Here is a 24,220-nt window from a genome sequence, read left to right as displayed (position 1 = left end):
AAACATAGTGCACAAAATCTGGACAAGAATACCTGTGGTGGTTTGCTATGAGGTACAGAGATGATTATTAGTTTTTTTGTCTTCAAATCCAGTCTTAGAGAAGACACTTTCTTTAATTGATTACAGTGTTTCTAGAAAATTGTTTAAAGGAACAAAAATTAACAAAATAAATGGAGCAAAACCACAGGTACAAGAAATCTCATCCTCTGCGTTTTCAGAATGTGCCTCAAGATAAAGGAAATTTGGAAGTACTCACTTCCCCATCCAGAGTTGTATAATTACTTCACTGGTATTACAGTCTTACAGCATTCCTGCAAGGCACATATATTGCTATTCACAGATGAAGAAACTTAGGTGAACTTTGAGTAAGTGACTTGTTTAAGATTAAACAATGACTCGGAGGCAGCTAAGAACGCTCATTATGTCTCCTGACTTCTGATGCTATGTTAAGACTACAGACATCCTATAAATCCTCCTGCTTCTTCCATCTGTAGCAATAAAAGTTAAAATGACATGCTGAAAGGACAAAACTATATTTTAATTTGACAAAAAGGTTTTTCTCATCGCTCGAAGCAGCTAAAAATTCTGATAAGTCAGCTTGGAAATACACACTTGGCGTATGAAAACCGGGGAGGATCACATTACCTCAGTCCTTCCTAGGGCTGATAAGCCTACAATTAAAAATTACTGTCTGGTCTTGGAAGATGTAATTTAACTGATAAAATTTCAGTATTTGAGACAGCGAGGAATAAGAAGGGAAGATGATGTCAAAAAGAATACGAAATCTACCTAGCATTTACAATAATTCATGCATACATCCCACCTGCACAGAACTGATACTTCAGGCATTGACTATCACTCCAGTTCTAACTGGATCTTGGCAGAGTATCTGCATCCTTTCTGACAAAGATACTCTGCTGCAGAAGGTCAGACCAATGTCACGCTCACAAATAGCTGTTCTGGTAAGATTTGCATGCATTAAGATTAAAATAACTGAACCGAAATTTAAAAAACCTTGAAAATGTTCCTTCACAATATGCACAATTCATATCACTACAAATAAAATATGTACGATGCGTGTCAAATTCTTTCATCTTCTTCAGAAAGCTCACACAAGCACATTTTATTATGCAACAGGGTTTAAAAGTATACAACAGTAACACATTTACCACCTGCTTAAAAAACTTCACAGAAACTAAAAAGTAATTCTTCATTGTTGGTTCCAGTTTCACAAAAGACTGTCACATTTTGCTTATACTAAAAATGCGCAAAAGGAACGTTCATTGCTTGACACGCACACCCCACAGGCACAGTCTTCCTGCCACAAGAACAAGAAAAGAAGCATAACAAGGGAGGGGAAAAGCAAGTTAGAAAGAGGAGGATGGAAAAGCTACTACAAAACAAGTGGATCTGTACCAAGTTTACCCTTAATTAACTCAAAATAACGCTGTGTTTTATGAAATCACCATAAAGATCAGCAGGGTTTGGCACCCTTCCTCACTTTGATGTGACCCAAACCACAATCAGTCCATCTAGATCTGCTGGCTTAACTTTCTGACTGAGCACCAGCGAGTCAATGAAAGCTGCAGTTTCCCACATTCTCTAAGCAATAAATTTCATCATCCTAATCCTATAAAATGGGCTAAAGGAAAAGAAGAAAGGAAAGAAAGAAAATAATTTCTAAGATGACTTTAACATTAAAACATCTCACTCCTTGCCTAATCTTTTAGACATGAAGGCCACACAGCCAAGGCCACTTAAAGAGCACAGGCTGGATATCAAGCATGCAAGGGCAGATTCTGCAGTTCAGCGCGTGCCCAGAGCCACCGCATGCTTCTTCTGCAGCAGGTATTTCACACACCCTTTAGGCATTTTTCAGATGACGATCTCAACTCAGAAGCAACACCTCAAAGCAGCATGGAATTCAAAAGCAGAGCAAAATGAAAAGCATGGATTTATCTCCTTTGCCCAATTTTAACCTAGGCACAGCCTGCTAAGGATTAAAACAATAAAGAACCCGATAAAAGTCACAGCAGTTTGTTCAGGCGCCAGTGGAAATGAAAAGCTGTGATTTCTATCCTATGATGGCATATAGTATAGTCCTCTTACACATACTGGGCATATCTTATTTAAGTGCAGCTTTATTTTGGCACAGGAATTTGTCTCCTTAAACTTTAATCTATAAATTTAGAGCAAAGAAAAATTGTTCTCCTGCCTAAATACTGTATGCACATAGAGGAAAAAGAGATCTTACTGGTTCTTTCACCGGTCTTTACATTGAACCCTTCTACCTCATATGTCTCATTCATTCTTTTGAGAGACAAATGCAGGACTCCAAAGGTGATACTAATCTAGATGTCAATTCTCCAAACTTACATCACGGGAAGTGGTCAAGTTCTTGCTGTTTTCCTCTCCTAGAAATGTTTTCATACTGTGCATGATATTATCTTTTCGCTGCTGCCGAAATTTCTTTTCCTCATCACACAGAGCCATGCTGAACCGGAGATCAGTCGAAGAGCTGTGTAGCAAAACAGACAGGCTTTAACAAAAGGCTTAATTCAAAAGAGAATTAAAAATACCACCTAGGGAAATGAGCGGGAGTAAGAGTAAATTCCTCATTAACTTAAATAAGATTAAATAAAATAAAATAACATAAAATAATGATTGTTCATGCAACATTGTATCTGCTGATTCCATGGAGTGACAGATGCAAGGAACAATGGCACACTGCATCTTTAAGACATGCATTTTATACAGAACCCTCATTCTTCACATACTAGTGAAAACCAATCACAAAATACACAGCTTCTAGTGTTATATTACATGGTCTTAAAATCCTCTAAATTAAAATATAGCAAGTGAGTTCACCACTCACATACAATTATAAATTTAGTCTATAAATTTGAATTTTCTGCTTATCCACTGAACAAAGACCTGTAATGAAAAATTTTCTTACATTCTCACTAACATACACTGTTCTTAAGTTACAGGTTCAAGTTAAGGGAGAAGAGGGTAATTTTGACTCTGTATCCATTCAGTCTTATGATCAAAACCCATACGGATCTCAGCACAAACGGTACTGGCTGGCCACAGGAAAACATCTAAATCTTTTTCTCTAGCTTCTTCCCCCACATCCTCTGATCAAAAAGTACACAAGGTTGCATAAAGACCTCAATACTGTACTTAAATAAAAGCTACAATTTCAGCTCCCACTTCTCATCTCATGGATATGAGACAAACAATTTGAACTGTCATCTCTTTTGGACTAGTTAACTCACCGAGCCTGTACGTCATTCAAAGCGTTTGAACTATAGTAGTTTCCAGCAGCACTGCCTCTAGCAGAGAGCAGCAAGAAGAGTGTACAAGCTCGTCCCAGTATCTGCATCATTGAAATTTCCATATTTACAAAAATGAGTTATTTGTGATTGTGATTCACAAAATATTTATTTGTGAATGCTTTGACACGTTAGTTGCAAGGCAGCATTTTTAAGAGTCCTTTATGAAAAAATAAATGGTGAAATGGATCTATTTAAGCACAGATAGTAATTCCTCGGGTTTTCAAAAAACTATTATGTAAAATAATAATGGGATTAAGTAAAAGGGGGGAAAAGATGACCTACAAGTAATGTTCCATGAAGGTATATATGACACCGTGAACAAGAGGTCCACGCAGAATCCAAAATCCACGTGGCCATTCAAGAATAACAGAGCAGAACTTGATCAGATCCTTTTGTTTAACATATTTCAAAGCCTACTGCCTAAGAGCAACAAGACATAGCCAAGCACCTTCAGTTCATTTAATCTCAAAGATATGAAATACTTGTAATGTACGAGCCCTGGAAGACTTAGGGGTGGTCTCAAGGACCACCCAAATATGCATCTTTACTAGTACAAAGCGATGAGCAGAAATTATCCCGGGGGGATATTTGTCAGCCTCCAGAGTCATTATGAAAGAGTTCTACATTTGCAGTTACAGTGCTCAGCAATGCTACTTATAGTTACAGACAGAAAAAGACCCATTAAATGCCTTGTTCTCAGTTACTCATTTTTAGACTTAAAAGACATTTTTCTGATAATACTTCAAAGTAATTTTTGGTCTTTCGCCTAGATAGGCTAAGAAAGAGGGAGAAAGACAGAGAGGAGAGAAAAAAAACAAAGGTAGGAAACCGCTTAGCTTTACACATGGTGAAAACCTGAGATCCTCCACCTTTGACTTCAGCACTGCATTGTATTAACGTTCAAATACATTTCAGGGGCAGCTTTGTAACGAGCATCCATATATGCTGGAAGTTAACATGAGATGCAAAGTTACCGCAGAAGGTAAAATAATGAGGATAACAGCTGGACCTGATGTCTATGAGTTTATCAGAGAAAAGGCCCTTGAAAAGGAAAACACTTAACGTGAACCAGGAAGATAAACTCATACATGATGGCCTTGTCCCAGCAAACATTTGGTAAGGGCACACCTTTAGTCCAAGTAATGGTGCTTAAGTCCATGATAGAATTACAATGTGAAAATAACCCTCAATTTTACAATTCCCTGACTTTTCAGTACTTGGTATTTCTATGTTAGAACAAGGAATATTTGTACTTTACCTGAGATGTTTTTAAGAAAATTCTAACAAACAGAGTAAAATAAAAAATACCTTTGCTGCTAATACATTTTCCAACTTTTTTTTTAAAAAAAAGGGATACTTACCATACTTCAAGAGACAATTCTAAAGTCATTTCTGTGACCTAAACAAGAAGTATTTAAATATGGTTACACCACTTACAGAGGGAAAAACCCACAAGCACACCTCAAACAAAAAAAATATCTGATGGCAATAGTTCAAGTATTTTTTTTTAAAAAGGAGGATATTTCTGAAATTCATGAATGAGTTTCTACGGAATATATTTTTTTAAAAGCATACAATGTGATTCTAAAATACACCACTTTCACTGAAAATGCTGCTAGGTGCTGCTAGGTCCTGACTTTCATTCATCAGATCCCATGGTCTTGGCTTTCTTCCACTGACAATCACTGTTTTACAGTGCTATTCATCTTTGGCCTGAAGGGATCAAATTGTCTTCATACACTTATGACCTTTTGTTTCTACTGCCAGCCACAGTCTATCTGCCACTTGCTTCCCAGTTCACTGAGTAAACTTCATGCTCAACTTGTATCTGAAAAAAAGACTTGTAAAGGAATGACTGCTCTGTGTCCCACAAGAGCCACCAAGCGCTTTCCACCGTTAAATATGCTTAAATTATCAATTCATGGAAGAGTGATGGTTTACAAGTTTCTGAAAGATGCAAGTAAATTAATAAATGTCACTACATAATGATTTCACTTAGACACATAGAACTACCTGACCCATAAGCTACAGTCTGGTCTCCTCTGCCTTTCATAGAGCACTGAAAAGGGGTTGCCTGCAGGCAAGAGGTTAAAAAATGGTGGTTAATGCACAAATTGCATGTTAGGCAAAATCCAAGAGTATGAGGTTGCTAGAACTAAGACAGAATGGACAAGCATTTTCACCTCCCCGAGCCCCCTCACATGCTATGGCCATTGACACACTGGTACAGCCCTGTAGGACCGTAACACTCAGCAGTGTCTTGTTTCACTCTGCCTCTAGCTATAGACGGATTATCTTCCCCGTTTGCGGTATGTGAGCACTACAGACAGAGCTAGGACACCTCAGACTGAATATCTGCTTGACACATACAGAGTACTTAAGGATACAGAAGCCCAAAGCTGCCTCTGGCCTCCCACATCTCGCATACCTGCTGACGGGCCAGGTAAGACCTGGCACTCCACTCCTGCCCTCTGAAATGGGAATTGTAAATGAGGCAGCATATTAACAGGGTGGTGGCAGAAAGAAAAGGCAAAGAAATAACAAAGAGAGAACATGAAGAAACAGAGTGAAGAGCAATTTACGGAAATACTTCAAAGACAGGGTTGCAATTACATTATTCCAGCACCTGATATTACTAATTTAGAAAGCACTTCAGAAACCATGCAGTGATCCAATGGTTGAAAAAAAGTACACACACAGTATTAAATAAAGCCTTGAATTGAAATGTTCCAATGGGGGAATAGCATGCCACTTTCTATACCATATACAGACTGCCTCAGAAATCTCAGGAATACAGGTTGTGTATAAAATTGTCTATACAAGGCTCAACCTGACTTGATGTTCCCTTACTATTTGCTTGAAAATTTCAAAGTGTATTTGGCTTTTTTCACTTTTTTGCCCCCTATGTTCTCTACCAGTTTTGCTGAGTGCTGATGAGAAGTTAAAGCATATCTGTAATGTGATGAGGCCTTATATTATTGGCATGAGCTTTGTAAACTATGTTTTCAAAATTTATTCATCAGCTCTTTCTCACTACCTCACCTCATGCCTAGCAGAACCAAGCATCTGCAGTCAGCCCACACTCCAGAAGTCCAAGAGTTACAGAAGCACTTAAAGAGAAATAAATATGCAGGAACTTTAAAAAAAAGAAAAAAGAAAAAAATAGGAGGGTATCAAAATTCCAGCTGCCCTAAGGCTATGCCTAATCAAACACTGAATCTTATATATGAGACTCTCCAGTTTCCAGTAAATAGGCCTTGACCAGTTATTTGCTGTAACCACACTTCTAAAGTTGTATCACATGGAGAACAGCAGAGCAGTCAAATCAAGACCTCTGATCATATAATAAGCCATAGCCCAAAACAGAAATGCAGACAGTATCCACACAATATACATACATATAAAGATAACCAGATGTGATGGATATAAATACAAGTACTGAATTATATTCAGAACAGCCTGTGATATGTTACTCTTACAAATGACAATATTTTAATACATGCAAAACAAGCTCAATTACACACAGATTTGACAAGTTCCAGGAGTTACCGTGCAGGCAGACAATCCCTGCTAGACTGACTCCATCTGTTTTGTGTACGTGTTTAAAGACAATAATCCAATTACTGCATTATTGCATATTAACTAGGGCTGTGTTACAAAAAAGCCATTTATTGAAAGTGAAACATATAATAATAAAAGAATTTCTGTTAGCTTTCTGGAAGCCACAGGCATCAATAGTAAAGGTAATATACTGACCAGCAAACCTGGCATAACCTCTCACGCTTACAAAGACCATTAAACTAAATTGAATCAAGTGGTGCAGAAATTGGTTTAGCAAGTGAAAGTTTGAAACTAGACTTTGAAGGAGGATTCTCTCAGCAGGGACAACTAAGGCATTCAATGGCAGTGTTCCTCTTAATTCTCCTCTCAGAAGGACTGTAAGAAGATAAATACAGTGCCTTTAGGCCAGCACTCTTGTGTTTAACCACGGTCAACAGTGAATACTTAGAAAATGAGCCTCAGAGCAGCATACACAGACAACAATCCTCATCTGAGATAACCAGTCCTGTGCCCCAAAATATTTAGCGATTTCCTGACTGAAAGGCTGCCACCCTTGTCCCCTCCATGATATATTCTAATCCCTTACTGAATTCAAAACTTAGTTCTATCTTAAGAAAACACACACATATGTAGTACTGAGGTAGACCGATGGGATCAGAAATAGTCTCAGATTTCCTTTCATCTAGGAACATCTAATCGTGACCAGTACCATGAGCAGGGCAAATGTTTTCCTTACCCTTCAACAAAATGATTGAGGGGAATACTTGTATAACAGACTCAGTGAGAGTCCTCAGGCCACACCACTTGGCCTTTATAAGCACCATCTTCTATTGATTTGTGAAGCAGCTTTATCTCACCAGAATGCGGCACAGATAAAATTCAGACATTTAATAAAGGACTGAAACGTGGTACACCCTGGTCTACACAATAGTTTAGGTCCCTCAATTCAGGTGCTCTTTTACGAGCTTTCCATCATATTCAAAGCTGCACCAACAAAGCCATGAATGTTGCAACTTACATCGTTGAAAGTTAACTGGACCTCTTTCTTCTCTCCCAGTTTCAGAGAAGATATAGGAAATGTGGATGTGCCAAGAGTCTCATCCATAACGTAGTTGGCATCCATCAAGGTAACCTAGAAAAAATTAACGGGTATTCAAATCTACTTTGATAAATCCCTTTTTTCATTCCATACAGTCTGTGTCTAAAGTTTTTTAAAAAACCCTATATGGAAAAAGAATAGGCCTAACCCAACCCAGTTAACACCCAATGCCAACAGACATCTTCTTTTAAAACAGGGTAAGCTTATGTATAGTGTCGGTGGCACCTTTAAGACATGCAGTTGGCAAGAGTGTGACAGCACCATTTACAAAGGGGTTTTTATCTGAGCAACTTTCTGTCAGTAAATCTCACCACCTTTCTAAGCAGACATAATAACTTCACATTATACATATCAAATATACAATTACTTCACATTTCCAGTTGGGAACACTTCTCTATGGAGAAACTTCTATAGTTTTAAATATGATACACCAAAAAACATACAACAACTTTTTAGTGAAGATAAAATCCAGAAATCCTAGCCTTGTATCTACAGACCAAGATTTTTATACCAATGATTTGGCCAAATGTACAGCATTCCGAATTACACAAAGCTTTTCTCTGTAGTCAGCCAGATCTTCAAGTCTCTTCTCATATTCTCCATGTCAGAGCACATACCTTTTCAAAATGTGATGCTATCCACAGGTGAGTGTGGATACCACAGAACACTTTCAATGCTTTAGCTCTTACCCATGTGGGTCTACATCTAGCAGTTTTTTCCTCAGTGGCAGCCTTCCAAATTCTCAAGTAAGAAACTCAGAAAGAATTTCGAATTACCATTTACATGGTTTCTATTAAATGAGTTCTCTGAACTCATTTGGCTTATGATTTTTTTCCACTCTGTGGAATTGTATCTTCAAAATTATCATATGTTTGCGGCTTGGACTATTTTCTTTTGCATAAACCAAATGGAATCAAGATACAATCACTTGAATAACTAGTTGCTGCATTTGGGTTCCGCCTCTTCTCAGCTATAAAGAATCTTCTTCATCCTGTGCCACGAGCAATGCTTTGAAATGATGAACTGTATTTTAGGACAGAATTCATTATTTTAATGGCATCTACATTCCTTCTGTTTCCTTGCAGAACTTTATCGCTGTAATCCCTGAGGGATGTCTTTGAAAATCAGTAACAGCACAAACTTCTTAATCACATTTTGGAGAGCTTCTTACACTTCAGAGTGAAAAGTGCACTTGAGATGGAATTAAAGATTTAGATTAAAATAATCTGAGGAGTTGAGAAGACTGCAGAGTCTGTGTAAGCTTGGGAATTCACAGAGGTTTTGGGTGGGAAGGTGGTTTCACAGATTTGAATTTGGACGCTGCACTCCACGCAGAATCCAAAGGCTCTGCCAGGCACTGTGTGTGCGTGCAACAATGGGAGCACACAAACATCACCAAACATGGTGAAGAGAATGTTTACCATGAACACATATATGTGTATGTAAATATATGTGTCAACTAGGTCCATGATTCACCATTATTACATGTTATCACCATCACCAGCTCTTTGCAGGCAATTTTCATGGAGTTTTACAGCACGTGTCTCAAATCAACAACAGCCTTTAGTTATTGTAAAGATACATTTCTGAGTTCTATTTATAATCAGTCTCGTTATGTTCTGTTACAGGAGAAAGAGACTTGCAGAACCTGGCAGTATGCTGTGGCCATACTGTGCTGGAAATCAACAGCATGCCAGCTCGTAAAATCCTGTACTTTACAACAACTGAAAAAAAAGGTCCCAAAACCTGAGAAACACCTTACAAAATGTCAGCCAAATTATAAAAGGTGTTCTAATAACTGGGGGTTCTCACCCTGGTGGGCAATGAAGCAGTCACATTACCACAGCAGGAAGTGAACGATCCAGCCCTCCACGCGGTCAAAAATATCTGAGATCATGTAACAGTACAAAATGGATGGCTTGCCAGCATCTAAACTTCTTCATGTAAGAATGCATAAAGATGCAGAGTATAAGAGGTGGTACTGTTCCCAAGAAGACAGCTGGTAAGCCGCTGACCACTGCTTTCAGTGACTTTAATAATTTATCCTTTAAAAACCCTTGAACCAAGTTTTGTACTCAATAAATTCATACATGACTAGAGAAGTTGCCTAAGTGTAGCTACAAGCACAATCTGACCCAGTCTTTATACAGTTCTAGTAAAACCAAGGGACTATATTTTAATTATTACCTGCTATTCCCCAGTTACCATTCCACTCATCTTTTGAGTATCATGAGAGCTACTACAGATCACATCAGTTATTTCAGCTGTAGCTCCTGCAGATCTTACAAATAAGAGAAGCAGGGAATGGGCAGAAACTTGACTTCACCTGCACCTACTGACTGTCCATAATAGCTGAATCAGCGTAGAAAGCAGGGCGAAAATAATTTGTGGCTGATGTAAAGAACAGTAAGCTGCTAGCCCTCAGGCACAGTCTGAGAGATGACTCAGAGGCATATCTTATAATGACTCTCAAGGCTACTCCTTGAATAATTCAATTTACACAACACCTCTTGCTTAGCATCATGCCTAAAGGTAAAACCAAGCCTTTAATGTTCTAAAAAAAGTTGTAATCTTGAGAAAACAGATGCCATACACGTACAAACTACCGTATTTTTAACCTTGCAGACACTGCAACACTTCCGTTTTCCCAGATGCAGCTCAGCCATGTGATTTACCTCAAGAACATTCTCTTGGTTGGGGTCCAAAATGAACTCAAAGGTCTCGTTCCACACAGGATTCACATCGTTATTGAAATGTTTTGTTCTCTTCCTGCAGTCAGGTGCAGATGGGATGAACAGCTCCACGTAGGGATCTGGAGTGTCCACTACAGATCAAGAGAGACGTTCAAATTAGGTAAAACTCAAGTTTGGGTTGTAATAATCAATACAAAAGTGAAACCACATATCACCTCATAGTCTATAACAGGAAAATCTTTAACTATATAAATAACATAAATATATGAATGATACAATGATAGTAACAATCTCCCAAAAAGAAACAGCCATTATACGTATAAGAGCAGAGAAAAAAAAGCCTTGAGCAAACAGAATGGCACTGGGACTGATGTTTATTGGAAATATGTATACTTCACCAGGCAGACGCAATTATTTCAGAAAGCTTTTACCCCTTCCTCTCTTTCTAGCCTTTAATTACTTTGGCCTCTGTCACAGAAATAAGTATTACACAAAACCAGTCTTCAGTTAAGGAAAACAAGCAGCTTGGTAGAGTTTTGGATCCTTTTTCACCTTTGTTGGTTTGCCATTCATCAAGAAAATCAGCCAGGCCGGTTATGTACTGCTACACACAGCATAAGGAGAGCTGCTCAAATCTGAGGCCACTGCAATCACCACAGCTTTTGGAGGTCACCACAGAAACAAGATCTTATTTACACAGTATATTTGAGTAACAACTGCACAGAATACTAACTGAAAATATAGAAACTTATGGCAACTATAGCTAATCAGAATTATCAGTGGGCGAAAAATACACATTGACAAAACTCATCTGATGTGTCTAGTAACAGCCATTCCTGAGAGCAGAGGATGCATTGTTGGCAGCCCTAAAAATCCTACCTTTCCAAACAGCTAAAGCATGTAATTTTTTTCCTGTCCAGTGAGGGGTTTTCTGAACAATGAGATTTTTTTTTTTCCTGTCAAATTAGGCCAAGGCCAATGTAGGCCTTTACAGATTTCTCTAAAGCATTGCTCAAATCCTTCACAGGAGAGCATGGGAGGTTATTTCTGTGGTTTTGGTGACCATGACAAGCCACCTGCTCTGCTGTAGTAGAACACACACATCCTTCCAGCGTCCCCTCTGCAAAGTTTGTCCTCTGCTTTAGCGAAACGTTTCCAAGCAAATACAACACCCACCACAAAGAAGAATCCTTTCCTTGAAGATCTCTTTTTGAAAGAGATTAAAACGCATTACTAGGTGAAACATGTCTGAACATTCCTCCTTGTACACACTTCAAGTCTAAAGATACTTTTTTCAACAAAGTCAAATGTTTTTAGAGCCTCTTGGATTTCAGTACAACATTATCAGTGAGACTGCTGAGGCCCAGAACCACATGGTCATTTCAGCTGGGAGAAGGAGGAAAAGAACAAAACAAAAAAGCTTGATACTTTCAAAGGGGAATCAATCGTCTTTTGGAAAAAAACCAACCCAACAACCAAAAAAAAGGCTTTTTGAAACCACTTAGGAAGTTCTGTCTATGTACCAGGGCAGAATGGAATCCAAACTAAAAGTGTTTGGCCTCCCAGCAATTCTAAGGGGGACTACCTGCCAGAATTAATGCATCTTCTGATGCCATCACCAAAAATAAAGGGAGACTGAACTTACACACAAAGTACTTCAAATATCTCTGGAGATGCAGAATAATACACAAGGCTCGTGGTTTGAATTAAATATTCCTCTAGCTAGAGAAGCTTTAGTGACAGTAAACAAACCTTCTAGACTTCGGCTTACTCAATTAAAATTTTGTATGTAAATATTTGCGATTCAAAGATTTCACTGTGTCAGAATGTCCTTGGACTGCTACAGCATTCCCCAGAACATCTTGAGTTTTACACCATATCTGTGGGGCTTAGCTAATTGCTACGGTTTGGCAGGTCACACTGCCTGTATAATTAACAAGCAGCTATTTAAAGTTGGGGATCAGTGTGGAAAGCCTTTAAATAGCAAATCTTTATTAGCTCCTAAGAATCTGTCTGATCTTGTCTCTTCTTTAAAGACAGGGGAACAGGGGGATCAACCCTCAAGTGTTTTTTATATCTGTTTTCTCACTGACAGATGTAACTAATTGCTACGTTTTACTGAAATAATTAGCTCCCCTGAATTACAACACAAAATTGTGCCAGAAATAAGGCCCCTTGAAACAAAACAGCAAAATATCTAGCAAAATCAAAAGTGACAAGATCTCATCTGGTCAGTCTGGATATTGAGCGCTACTTTGGCAATGAACACTACAGACTTGCTCTGCCAAGAGACTGAACTTGTCTACTAAAGCTTGGGGTTTAACCAGAATACTGGTGCTGAACAGTGTTCTGGGCAAAACGTCAATGCCTCCCTTTCCGTTCAGTTTTTTTATGTGATTATGTGATCAGCCTTAACTATAAGTTACAGAAGTCTAATTTCTGCTTTTAAACACAAGCAGCAAATGGTTTCCTATCTGTATTCAAAATCCTGAAGCATGTGGAAACCACATCCCGCTGCACAGTTGGCATACAGATACTATTACTAACTTCCTATCAGACAGGCTCCAAATAAGTGTTGAAAAAGAAACTAAACCCAAGGCACAAAACAACTAAACTTAGAAAAATCAGTCTTCGTAACTCAGTACTGCCAAGCCACACCCTCATTCCCTGACTTTATTATCTTTTTTGACCTGAGGCAAAGAGTTAATCATCTGCCCTTTCATGTTTGAAAGTTTATTTTGTGCTATTTTCAATTAAGAAAATGAAAATCTATTCTTTTATAACTTCCTTCTTCAGATGAAGAGGAAAAATACTGGAAGACTGTGTGCTCTGATTAAGGTATTGCTATAAGCTATACTATATTAATCAAAATCTTACTCCTCATTATTGGCAGGGGACCAAAAACTAGCTACCAGCAATCTGGCAAGTAATACGGAAGTATCGACTTAATGTATTTCAAAAATTAAAGTTATCAAAAGCAGATAAAACAGACAGAGTGTGTATCCTTTTGCATGGATGTATTTATGCCTGTTTGCGGTTTTGCTGGATAATTTGCCAAGTGTGTTTTTTCCAAAAAACTAATCTGAAAATATAAGTGAAAATCAGTTTGACCACTGCTGTTACCTGTATTTTGATTTTAAAAGTTTTTTTGATTATAAAAGGCAGCACCTTTATGAAACAGTTTATGGGTCAAAAGGTGGTGTTTTGCAAGTGCAGTCAATACAAGAGAATTATCTATGTAGAAGTAACACTGTCATATAATTACTTTTCTATTTTAGCAGACTAGTTGAATTACGAACCACAGACTTTTCAAAAGAAGCAAGGTGTACTTCTTCCTCAGGACACTTCTGAAAAAAAAACGAAGTTTCTATTCAGCTCAGCTAGGCTCTGTTCTATCCTTTACACAAGCATTCTCACATGACTCCTCCTTGTTGGTTAGCTACCTGCAGTGCATCTCAGCTTCTTATTGTAGGTAAAGTTTTGGAAGGTTTGCAAATGGAAAACTTGGAAGGTTTGCAAATGGACACAGGCACTACCATAAGATAGCAACTGCATGGTATGATTCCATATTCCTCTCTTCTGGCACTCTGACTATTCACAGTAAGTGCCTCAATATGTGCATGCAACTAAAAGATCATACTTCATACATAATGGTATAGATATAACACTCCAGAATAGAGGGACCAGACTCCATTAGTATTTCTCAGGAAAAAAATAATATGAAGTGACAACTAAGTACGTCTAAAATGCCGCTTTTACACTACAAAATAAAATCGAGTTTCAGCATTGATGTCAATGGAAATAACAGAGGGTCTTGCAATGAACAGCTTAAACTAGATGAATTATAAAGGTAATTAACAAAATGTTCTTAACAATCCCTTGCAAGATTTAAAGCCTCCAGCAAATCTCTAGGGGCTGAAGACAGATATCCAGTAACAAAAGCAGAGTTGGCATCTAAACTTCTCTTTTTAAACACAATGGCTTAAGAAATAGCTGAGAGGTAGGAAGTAAGGATTCATTGACTTCTCTTTGTTTAATTTATCACCTGGTTAAGTAATTGCTATAGAATTCTATCTCTAAATTACATTATGAATCATGAAGTGAAACATACAATGGACAGTAATTAGGATCAATCATTTTCACATTAAAAATGAGCAATGCTTTAAGCAATCTGTCTATTAAAGAAACCCGTAAACTCTTCTATAATGATTGGAAACCATTGGATCTTACATTATTTATTTGGTGAGATGACTGTCATCAGGCCCTCATATTAATATAATTAATATTTTAAATATATATTTCAGTCATTCCAATTTCAATAGCATAACAGACATAAACTATAGAAAGCCTGTTCAAATACAAAATGCCAAGGATGAAGCCACTACCATCATCTATTAAAATTTTTCTCATTTGTCCACCAAAAGTTGAAAGAAATGCAAAGTTCTTGAAGTATTCTAAAATCTGGTTTGCTGCAAAAAGACTCTGCACCATAGGAATTTGTCTTTTTTCTTCCACGTGAGCATGTTGTAAACACTTGTAAACATAATGGATGTTAAATACAACTCTATCAACTTTAATTTCAATTAATATATGCATCCCCATTATAGAAAGTAAATCTGGATCCAGATTTTTTGGATCCATGATCTCCAGATACCATGTTTATGCAATTACAGGAATATTACAGCAAGGACATGGCAGAACTTCCTTAAAGAACTATGTTAGTTTGGTCCATTGGAGTTTTTTTGCCTTGTGGTTAACCAACACCCTCTACCATTAAGTCCAACCCCATTCAGAAAATCCCACTAGGTCCCAATACTTTCCACCATGGTTTTGGCTTACTGCACTACAGTTACTTAAGAGTTACACTAACCAGACTACTTTGTTAGTACGAAGTTACATGCAGCTGAGTGGCTTGACTGATGCCAAGCTAGGAACAGGCATTGCTGGACTACCTCTCTGTCTTCCAAGGGGAGGTAAACTAAAAAATGCCAGCTCTGCCTTGCGCACAAGCGGATCTCGCTGGAGAAGGGAGTGCAGCAGGCTGTGCAGCACACTCGCTGCTGTCTAAATTTTACAGAAATTACCAAACCTACCAACTTCCTAAAGAAACCCGAAGCAGGGGGCATGAAGGCATTTCCAACAGGTTGAACGTTAACTAGTATCAATCGCAATAAACCAGCATGGCACAAGTACATGAATCTCTTCCTAAGTAAGAAACACAGTTTTGATGTATATTCAAAAAGAACAACTCAATTACTTATTATTAAATAGTATTTTTTATTCAAATAGTTAATTTTATGGGGCTCATTGGACAATATGCTTTGCAGTGGCATGGAAATATGATTTGCTCTCTCTGCTTGAGCCAAGTGAAAATGTAATGAATTTTCAAATCATGTTTTTTCCCAGTTTAAAGTGATACTCCAGTTTTTAAAAAGGGAATAAAATAGTATCTATCAATAAGCATAAATAACTGCAAAAAAAAAAAGTGTCTCACGAACAACATACTAACAAATATATGAATTATTGGACTTGGCTTACCCTTGCTCTGCTGCATGCTAGTGAAAGGACAGACTAACACAAGGGCCTAAATAAAGATGTCTCCTGGAGAACACAGGCACCAGTAACTGATCAATTAACTCAGTATCAGACAGGCAAGGAGAAACAGACAAAAGGCAGTGCCACAAGGTCCCCCACTGAGCAGCCAGCAACACCCCCTGGCTGTGTGGTGGGACCAAGGGGTGGTAAGCAGTCCGACCAGGCTGTGGTGGGACCAAGGGGTGGTAAGCAGTCCAACCAGGCTGCTGGTCCTCAGGGTGCACATCAGCTTGGTGTACCCTCCCTGCCAATTCTCAGGCAACGAACCAGTATGTAGTCTTTGCTGTGGAGGCTGGCGGTGTGATTTTGGAAACCAAGTTCTTCTCCTGCATGAAGAGGTGGAGCCCAGGAATGCCAGGAGCAGAAGTGGTTGTGTCAGGCTGCCACATAAGAAACCATCTTGTTACCCTCGTAGGTAATCTTCGCTTTAAAAACCACCACAGCCACACAATCACAAGCCCTCCATTCAATACCATAAAACTCTGCAGTAGGTAACAACCATAAGGCTCAAGTTTTGATCTCTCTTTTTAGATTTGTTCTGAATTGCCATTTTCAGAGGACTGTTGTTGAGTCCACTATGAATTCAGGCCTCCCATTCATATGGAGCAGATACATCTGAGAATCTTCAAACAGACCAAATTCGCAGGCTAGCAGTAATACAGATGCTAGACCAAGAGTCTGGAAACATGCCAGAAGACCACAGGGAACCTAAAATATCCAAGAGTACACAAAGACACTGCTAGTAAGGGGTCCCAAGAAGGAGGTGACAGGTTATTTGCTATCTCTGTTTAAGGTACTACAGGCAATGCCAGGGCTTTTGGCCTTCATCTTCAAGAGGGATTTTGCAAAGGGGATGATGCAGTGCAAGATTTCATGAGCGGAAGGTGACTACAAGTAAGGCAGCTCTCAAAGAAGCAGCTATGCTATGCTATGAGAAATCCTGTAATTGGGTAATACATTTATTAGAGATTATTACCGTCTTTTATTACAGTGCTTTTCATCTCTGGTGTTACTTAAGTGAAGGAAAGAACTGAACTCCCAGCACAGCCACTGTACTACCACCCAGTTTACTGGGGTGGGACACCTCTAGCCACATCGCTGATCCAGCCTTGGAAGGAAAAAAAACCCAAACCAAACAAGTCAGCTGAACCTTCATAGGTTCAAACCAAATTAGAAGTGCCAAGAACAAAAAAAAAAAAACATTCACTTCTCTAGATTATCTTTACAGTTCTCTTTGCAGACAGACAGCAGTGAAAAGTGACTAAAATGTTAGCTTTCAATAACCCAGAGAAAAATCTTTTTCTAGCAGTGTGCCAGAAACTAAGGGCTTTGGGTTTTTTTAAAGTCAATTTAAATGCCTAGGTCTTAAGAGCCTTCTCAGTGTTAAATTTGTGAAACTTCTCACTCCACCAACAAACACACAAGCAGGAGAGAAAGAACAGGCGGCGTGCCTGCCTAGCTCAGCTATGACTGTGGGTCCACAGTAATGCCAGATCTGGGCAGTCATAATTTGGTCTAGAGTAGGTTCAGGCATATCATCACATTCCTGATAAATTACTCAAAACCCACACTATGACTTTTATTCCAGATTTATATTAGTTGATGGAGTATAGATTATTCCTAGTCTGGCATACAGTCTGCTAATAAAAATTTAAATTGGCAACATTTTCTGAATCCGCAGAACAAGTTTACACTGGATCTGTGTCTGGTATCAAAAGGCTTTAGAGGTTTTGGTCCTCTACCAGCAGCCCTAGAGCTTGATTTACTATGTTGATGAGGTGCAGCCTCCAGGCCTTTGAGTGAGAAAAGGATCTTCCCTTGACTTTTTAACTCAAGACAATTGTCAGGATCATTTTAAAAACCTGGAGCTGTCCTAACTGGGCAGAATCGTAACTAAACATAGGCTCAGGATGGCTACATAAACACCACATCTTAGTAAAAGCATCATCATTGCAAATACAAGCGATTACAGGACACTCAAAAACAAAGCGACACCTGCGAATTGTTTCTGCCCCAACCTCGCTGCTCGCTCGGGTTATTACAGGAGTTTCATTTACAGGACTGAAGAATGGATTGCAAAATGCTTAGTCAGAACAGTGTGTGCACATCCATGTTAACAGGTCCATAAAGGGAAAGGGCTGATTGTGCAGGTGAGTTAATCTGTCCAACTAAGCATGATACAACCTAGCATTAAGCAGACATTCCCTGTATTTCAACTGTCCTGTAACACTGTTGGCCAGATGCTTTGACAGAGCATAGTTTTTAGTGACAGGCTTTACAACAGCGTTCCTTTCTGTAGTGATGAAGATGAGAAGGCTGATTTTTTTCCCTCCTTTTCAGTCAGAAATAGATAAATGAACACATTCATTTATTTGTAAGAACTTCTTTTCGATACAGACTGATATGTGGAACAGTTAGCATCCCACAAAATGCAAGACAGTAACCAGAGGATGCTTCAAATCACACTTTTAAAAAAAACATTTTCAAAACAAATAAAAAGTCGTCTTCACACAGTAGACAGCAACCTACAGAACTCCTTATCAAAGGAGCTGTGCACAGGAAGACTGAGGAGAGATGAAGTTCATGCAAGAGAAACTCAGCGAGGGCTACTAATTACGTAAGAAGCACGTCCAGCTCAGGGAGTCCCTTACTGACGACAGCAGAGTGCTTGGGAAGTACCACATGCTTACCCCGTTCATGTTTTTCCTTTGTATCTGGCTATGACTGATGTTCTTCCCGATTCTCCCTTAGGATCAGGCATTAGCTCAACCCTAACACAACTTCAAAGCCCTCCCTGGGAAGGGGGATGAGAGGAAAAAGAAAAGAGCAGGAAGAAATCAAATTATTACAGAGGACAAATGGAATAAAAGGAGGGAGACCCCTCCTAAATGGAAGTGAACAGCTCAAACTGGAGCAACAGTGGTGTCCACGAGTCCCTGGGGGAGAGCCCCACCACAAAGTCCTGCCTGGAGACATGACAGCACATGACACAAACAGTTCCCAGCCACTGTCAAGCTCCGTTCTCCTGCAGCTGCAGTTGGTCACAGCATGGCAAGGGCCTCAAGCAGCGAGACAAGGAGGTCCCTCAACCAGAGTATCAGGTAAGATGGATCCCTGGGCTAAGCCAGCATGACTGCTTTAATGTTATCGTTACAGTGTAATGGAGTAACAGGAGAGCCTTCCTCTAGGATGAAAAGTTTTCACAAACATTTTACAGCAACAGTCCGTGTCTCAATAACTACATGGCAACTACTCAGAGACAGAATTTGGTTCTCATTGAAAATATATTTTTTGCAACCAGAAAGAGCAACATCTTCTGGATCAGTTTTACTGGGGAACGCATGAGCCTGTTTCCAACACAACTTCCACCTCCCAGCACTGCTTCTGGCTAAAACTACAACAGGGGAAAGGAAACTGAAATCTAGTCTACAGTTACCTTAGTGTTAGACTGTGATCTGTAGTAGACATTGCAGCAGCGGTTGTTACTAGTATTGTTCATTTTTGAAGATAGACATCTTTTAAGGATGCATATTTCATTAGCAGCCTATGGCTCTGGAGCCAGAGGCATCTGCTATGGTTAACAAGGAGCATGGACCACTACACAACATGACTCACAGCAGGGCTGGTACAAGGGCTGTCAGGAAGAGTCAACCTAAATAGGCCTTGGTCACCCTGGGACTCAGTTGCCCATCCAGGCCACCCTACCACAGACTAGAGCAGGATGGATCTGAATGGGAACATTTCTATCTCCCTCCTGTGAGATACTTCCAGGTCTCCTCCTTGGTTCTGTTGTCAGGCACACAGTACATCTTACAGCTGCTGGCCACGTGAAGATCTGCATGTGCTGAAGACTGGCCAACTCTGACCTACTTTTTCCAGGCTGTCTGGCTGAAAAGGGGGAGTAGTTTAGCTTGTTTTCCTCTGGAAGCTCCCTTCCAAAAACCAGGTCCTGCTTCAGGGCTTTACAGGAAGAGCATTATCTAGTGACGCTTCAACAGTTAAATCAAGTATACTGTAGCTGAATTAGGGTACAGTGCTGGCCAGCTGCAATACAGAGAACAGCTGGATTAGTCCTGACTGAGCTGCTGTAAGACACAGTTGTGTCCCTGCCCCAATACAAGCACGCAAATCTCCAATTCTTCCATTTCAGCTAGCTCAAGTTTAAAACGCTGTACACATATGCCTAAACTGCACTGAACTACTATGAATATGGCTTTAAATAAGGCAGCTTCAACATCAGGAGCTATGGCTCACAGCTAATAGAAGCCCAGAGCAAAGCCCTATGAAGAGAGAAATGGAGACTGGAACTGCGCCGGACACCCCCTCCTCTTTTGATCCACATTGCTGAAGCAGATCCTACAGCTAGGGCCAGGCTGGCACTGCAGGCAGGGAAAGACGCTCACTCGTCCCACACAATGCCACAGCTCCTCGTTTCCTTTGGAGAAGCAGGAGGCAACCAGGAAGGGTATCGGTGACACTGCCGCAGCAGAAGAATGTCTCCTTGACTTGTGGGGGATGTCTGTTGCTGGTTGCAGCAGCATGGGCTGTGTCAAGAGCTACTTAGAGGAGTTGCTTTCCCTCTCCACATTAGCAAGTTTTGCAACAAGGGTTGAGCTCTGTTGACTAGACTGCTCCCAATACTTTAATCTGTTTATCTGACCAGCCTAACTAGGTGGAAATGCATCCTTAATTCCAACTGGGTGAACAAAAACTGGGATAGAAGCTAAGTACCAGTGCCACAAGCTACCCAAATCTGAAATATTTTAATTTTTAAGAAAAGACTTTTTCCTTAAAATGCCTGGAATCACACCGTGTAATGTCATAGCATCAAAAGTAGATGAAGCAAACAAAAATTGCAAATCCACAACAGGATTATGCAAGATTAGTAATCAGTAACAGCAGAGTCACACAACTAGTTTCCTTTGTAGATGCTACCAATTATTTTGAAAGCCAGTACACTTGAACAAAAACAGATCCTTAAATATGTAAGACAAAATTTACAATGCTTCCTTTGGCCAGTTTTCCACCAAAACCCCTGAAAAGTCCAGAAGGGAAAAGACGGTATGGAAAGAAGAACCACAGTTTCAAGCATTTCTCTTCCAAAATGCTGCAGTTTGGGGTTCTGACCTTTTTCTACAAGAACTTGTAGAAAGTAAGTATGGAAGCAAAGGCTCTACAGTAAGTGGTATCTGGAATAGATTCAAACCTAAACATCCATTATATACTGGATTGGAGGCAAGGTCTTTTCTAAAAGCTCCAGAGAACTGATTTTACAGGGTCTATTGATCCCAGCAACCATCAGAAAGCTAAGCAATTAAGGTAATTAAATCCTCACCAAAAAGATGCAGATTTTGAGATACTCCATCTCGTATTAGGTTTATGTAGCAGGTTTTGGGCAGCGGGGGGCTACGGGGGGGTGTAAGGGGGCTTCTGTGAGAAGATACCAGAAGCTGCTCTCATGTCACACAGAGCCAGTTTTAGCTGCTCCAAGGTGGCCCAGCTGCCTAGCCAAGGCTGAGCACATAAGGAGCACTGGGGTACCTCTGTGATAACATATTTAAGAAATCATAAAAAACCACAGCACAGTAGCTATCAGAGAGGAAGTAGAAAACATGAGAGAAGCAACTTTGCAGATACCCAGGTCAATGAAGAAGGAGGGGGAGGAGGTGGCTCCAGGTGCCAGAGCACAGACCCCCCTAGTGACACAGGCTGTCCCCCTGCAGCCCATGCAGGACCACGGTGGACTAGAGAACCACACTGAAGCCTGTGGAAGATCCCATGCTGGAGCAGGTAGATGTGCCCTGAAGGGAACTGCAGCCCATGTAGAACCCACACAGGAGCAGACTCCCATCGTGTGGCCCATGGAGATAAGCCCAGGCAGGAGCAGGTTTTCTGACAGGAACTGTGGCCCATGGGAGACCCACACTAGAGCAGTCTGTGTCTGAAGGACTGTATCCCACAGAAAGGGCCCATGCTGGAGCAGTTCTGGAAGGACTACAGCCCATAGGAAGGACCCACGTTGGAGAAGGTCATGAAGGACTTCATGCTGTGGGAAGGATCACACACTAGAGCAGAGGAAAAGTGTGAGGAAGGAGTGGCAGAGACAACATGTTATGAACTGGCTCCAACCCCAACTCCCCATCCCCCTGCATCACTTGGGGAGATGTAGAAGAGTCAGGAGTGATGTTGAGCCAGAAAAGGAGGTATAGAGAAGGTGTCTTTAGTGTAATTTCTAACTATCCCACTTTGTTACTCCTATACAAAGGCAACAGTAAATGAGCGCACACCCGAAATAAGAAGGGACTTGAATGAACTCCTGGGAAAGAGGGAATCTGAGCTCAAAAATTTTTTCACCCCCTCCCAAACACCCTGGATCATGTGTCCTACAGTAATTCTTGTTTATCATACACACATACATTCACAGAATGCCAAAGTGGTGCCAGTAAACTAACTTCTTTCATACATGAAAAGCATTTGCATGGAAAGTTTCTATGATGCAATTATTGCCATTTTTATTTTGATGGGCTTCATCAGCGAGAAACAAAAGCAGCTACCGCAGCTTAGATACTTGGTCCTGGTATGACCCAGATTCAGATTTGATTGCTTGCCTTTGTCAGATCACTACAAAAATTTTAAATCTTACAGAGACAATGGGAAATCTCAACGAAATAAAATAAAATTTTAAAAGAGAGGGCTGGAAGCTATCCTAGTTCCAGCTTTCATTCTTGTTCCAGCCACCCAGATCAGCCAAGACACTAAAAATACGTCTTGAACCAGCAGTGGGGGGGGTGGGTGTGTGAACTGTTCTCTCAAGGAAACACATTTCCTATGGAAGTTACAGTGTAGTGGGCATCTATCACCTAGTCTTAAGGATGACACAACCATTTATGGTCTTCATTAATGGAGAGCTAAAGAAATACTGAAAAACTTGCTTACAGTACTGCAGGTCTCCCCAGCCCAGACTTGAGGAGACAGAGGTGTGGATAACTATGCCAGAGAAGTCAGGCCCTCCATGCCCACCCACAGACTTGGGGCACCATGCATGCTAGACCTTTCATCCAAAACTCCTTGAGCAGAGCTAGACCTCCAATCCTTAAGATGAAAAATACCACACAAACAGTAAAATTATAAGCACTTCCAGATATTTAATAAACTTAGATTTACTCAGATGTTCAACAGCTATACCAGAAAGTCTTGGAAAGACTGATATGGAAAAAAAGAAAAGTAAAACATTGTACAAAATCTCTTAAATTCCCCAGGACCTCCATCACTACCACAATGTAAAATTACTTCTCTTGCCCACAGAGCAGTCACTGTCTACACAAACTGGAGCAACAACAGAACAAATCAGGAGAAACCCACCAGAAGAGTCAGCTTGATAGTGCCCATCATGGGAGAGCAACACTCAGGTACCCACCTCAACCAAGGCATCTCATACTACTCAGCACATCCACCCTCCCTGGCAGTGAAGCCTTGAGATCAGAAACCCAGCGTAAAAGTTCAGAAATTCTTTCAACTTACAGTTTTGGCAAATCAAACACATAAATAAACAAAAAAAAATAATAAATAAAAATTAAATTTTAAAAAAAAGGCATGATCAACTGTAAAGACCCTCCGCCGCTCACAGCTTCATGCATATTTAATTAACGTGATTACAGATTTGATCAAATAGCTTCAAAGTTCCAACACACCAAGCTTTGTATATACACATGGGAAATAAAAACATTTTTTATTTTCCCAAAATGAAAACAGAAGCAATCTGTTTGGGTTTTTGTTCTGGGGGTTTTGTTTGGTTGGTTGGGGTTTTTTTCTTTTTCTCTCTCTCACTTCAGAGGATTTGCCAGCACTCCAAGAACAAGCCCCAGGAACTCGTAAGCTCACTCAGAGATGCCCCAGACTGCAGGTGCCTCAGGCTACAGAGCTACTAGCTGCTG

At 40.0% G+C, this 24,220-nt stretch overlaps 1 protein-coding gene across 2 annotated transcripts in view; it reads right to left on the bottom strand.

The window, feature by feature from the left end:
• PLA2G4A (phospholipase A2 group IVA) overlaps positions 1–24,220 on the bottom strand; it is a 66,436-nt gene that overhangs the window by 32,715 nt on the left and 9,501 nt on the right. For both annotated transcript variants that reach the window (XM_037404049.1, XM_037404050.1), the window contains exons 3-6: positions 10,674–10,822; positions 7,918–8,031; positions 4,700–4,737; positions 2,377–2,518 (exon numbers count right to left, since the gene is read on the bottom strand). In XM_037404049.1, coding sequence (XP_037259946.1) covers positions 2,377–2,518; positions 4,700–4,737; positions 7,918–8,031; positions 10,674–10,822 — 443 coding nt within the window. The remainder of the gene's footprint in view (positions 1–2,376; positions 2,519–4,699; positions 4,738–7,917; positions 8,032–10,673; positions 10,823–24,220) is intronic.

The sequence above is a fragment of the Falco rusticolus genome, chromosome 11, assembly GCF_015220075.1.
Source record: "Falco rusticolus isolate bFalRus1 chromosome 11, bFalRus1.pri, whole genome shotgun sequence".
Classification (NCBI taxonomy): Eukaryota; Metazoa; Chordata; class Aves; order Falconiformes; family Falconidae; genus Falco; species Falco rusticolus.
This window is presented reverse-complemented; position numbering and strand designations above follow the sequence as displayed.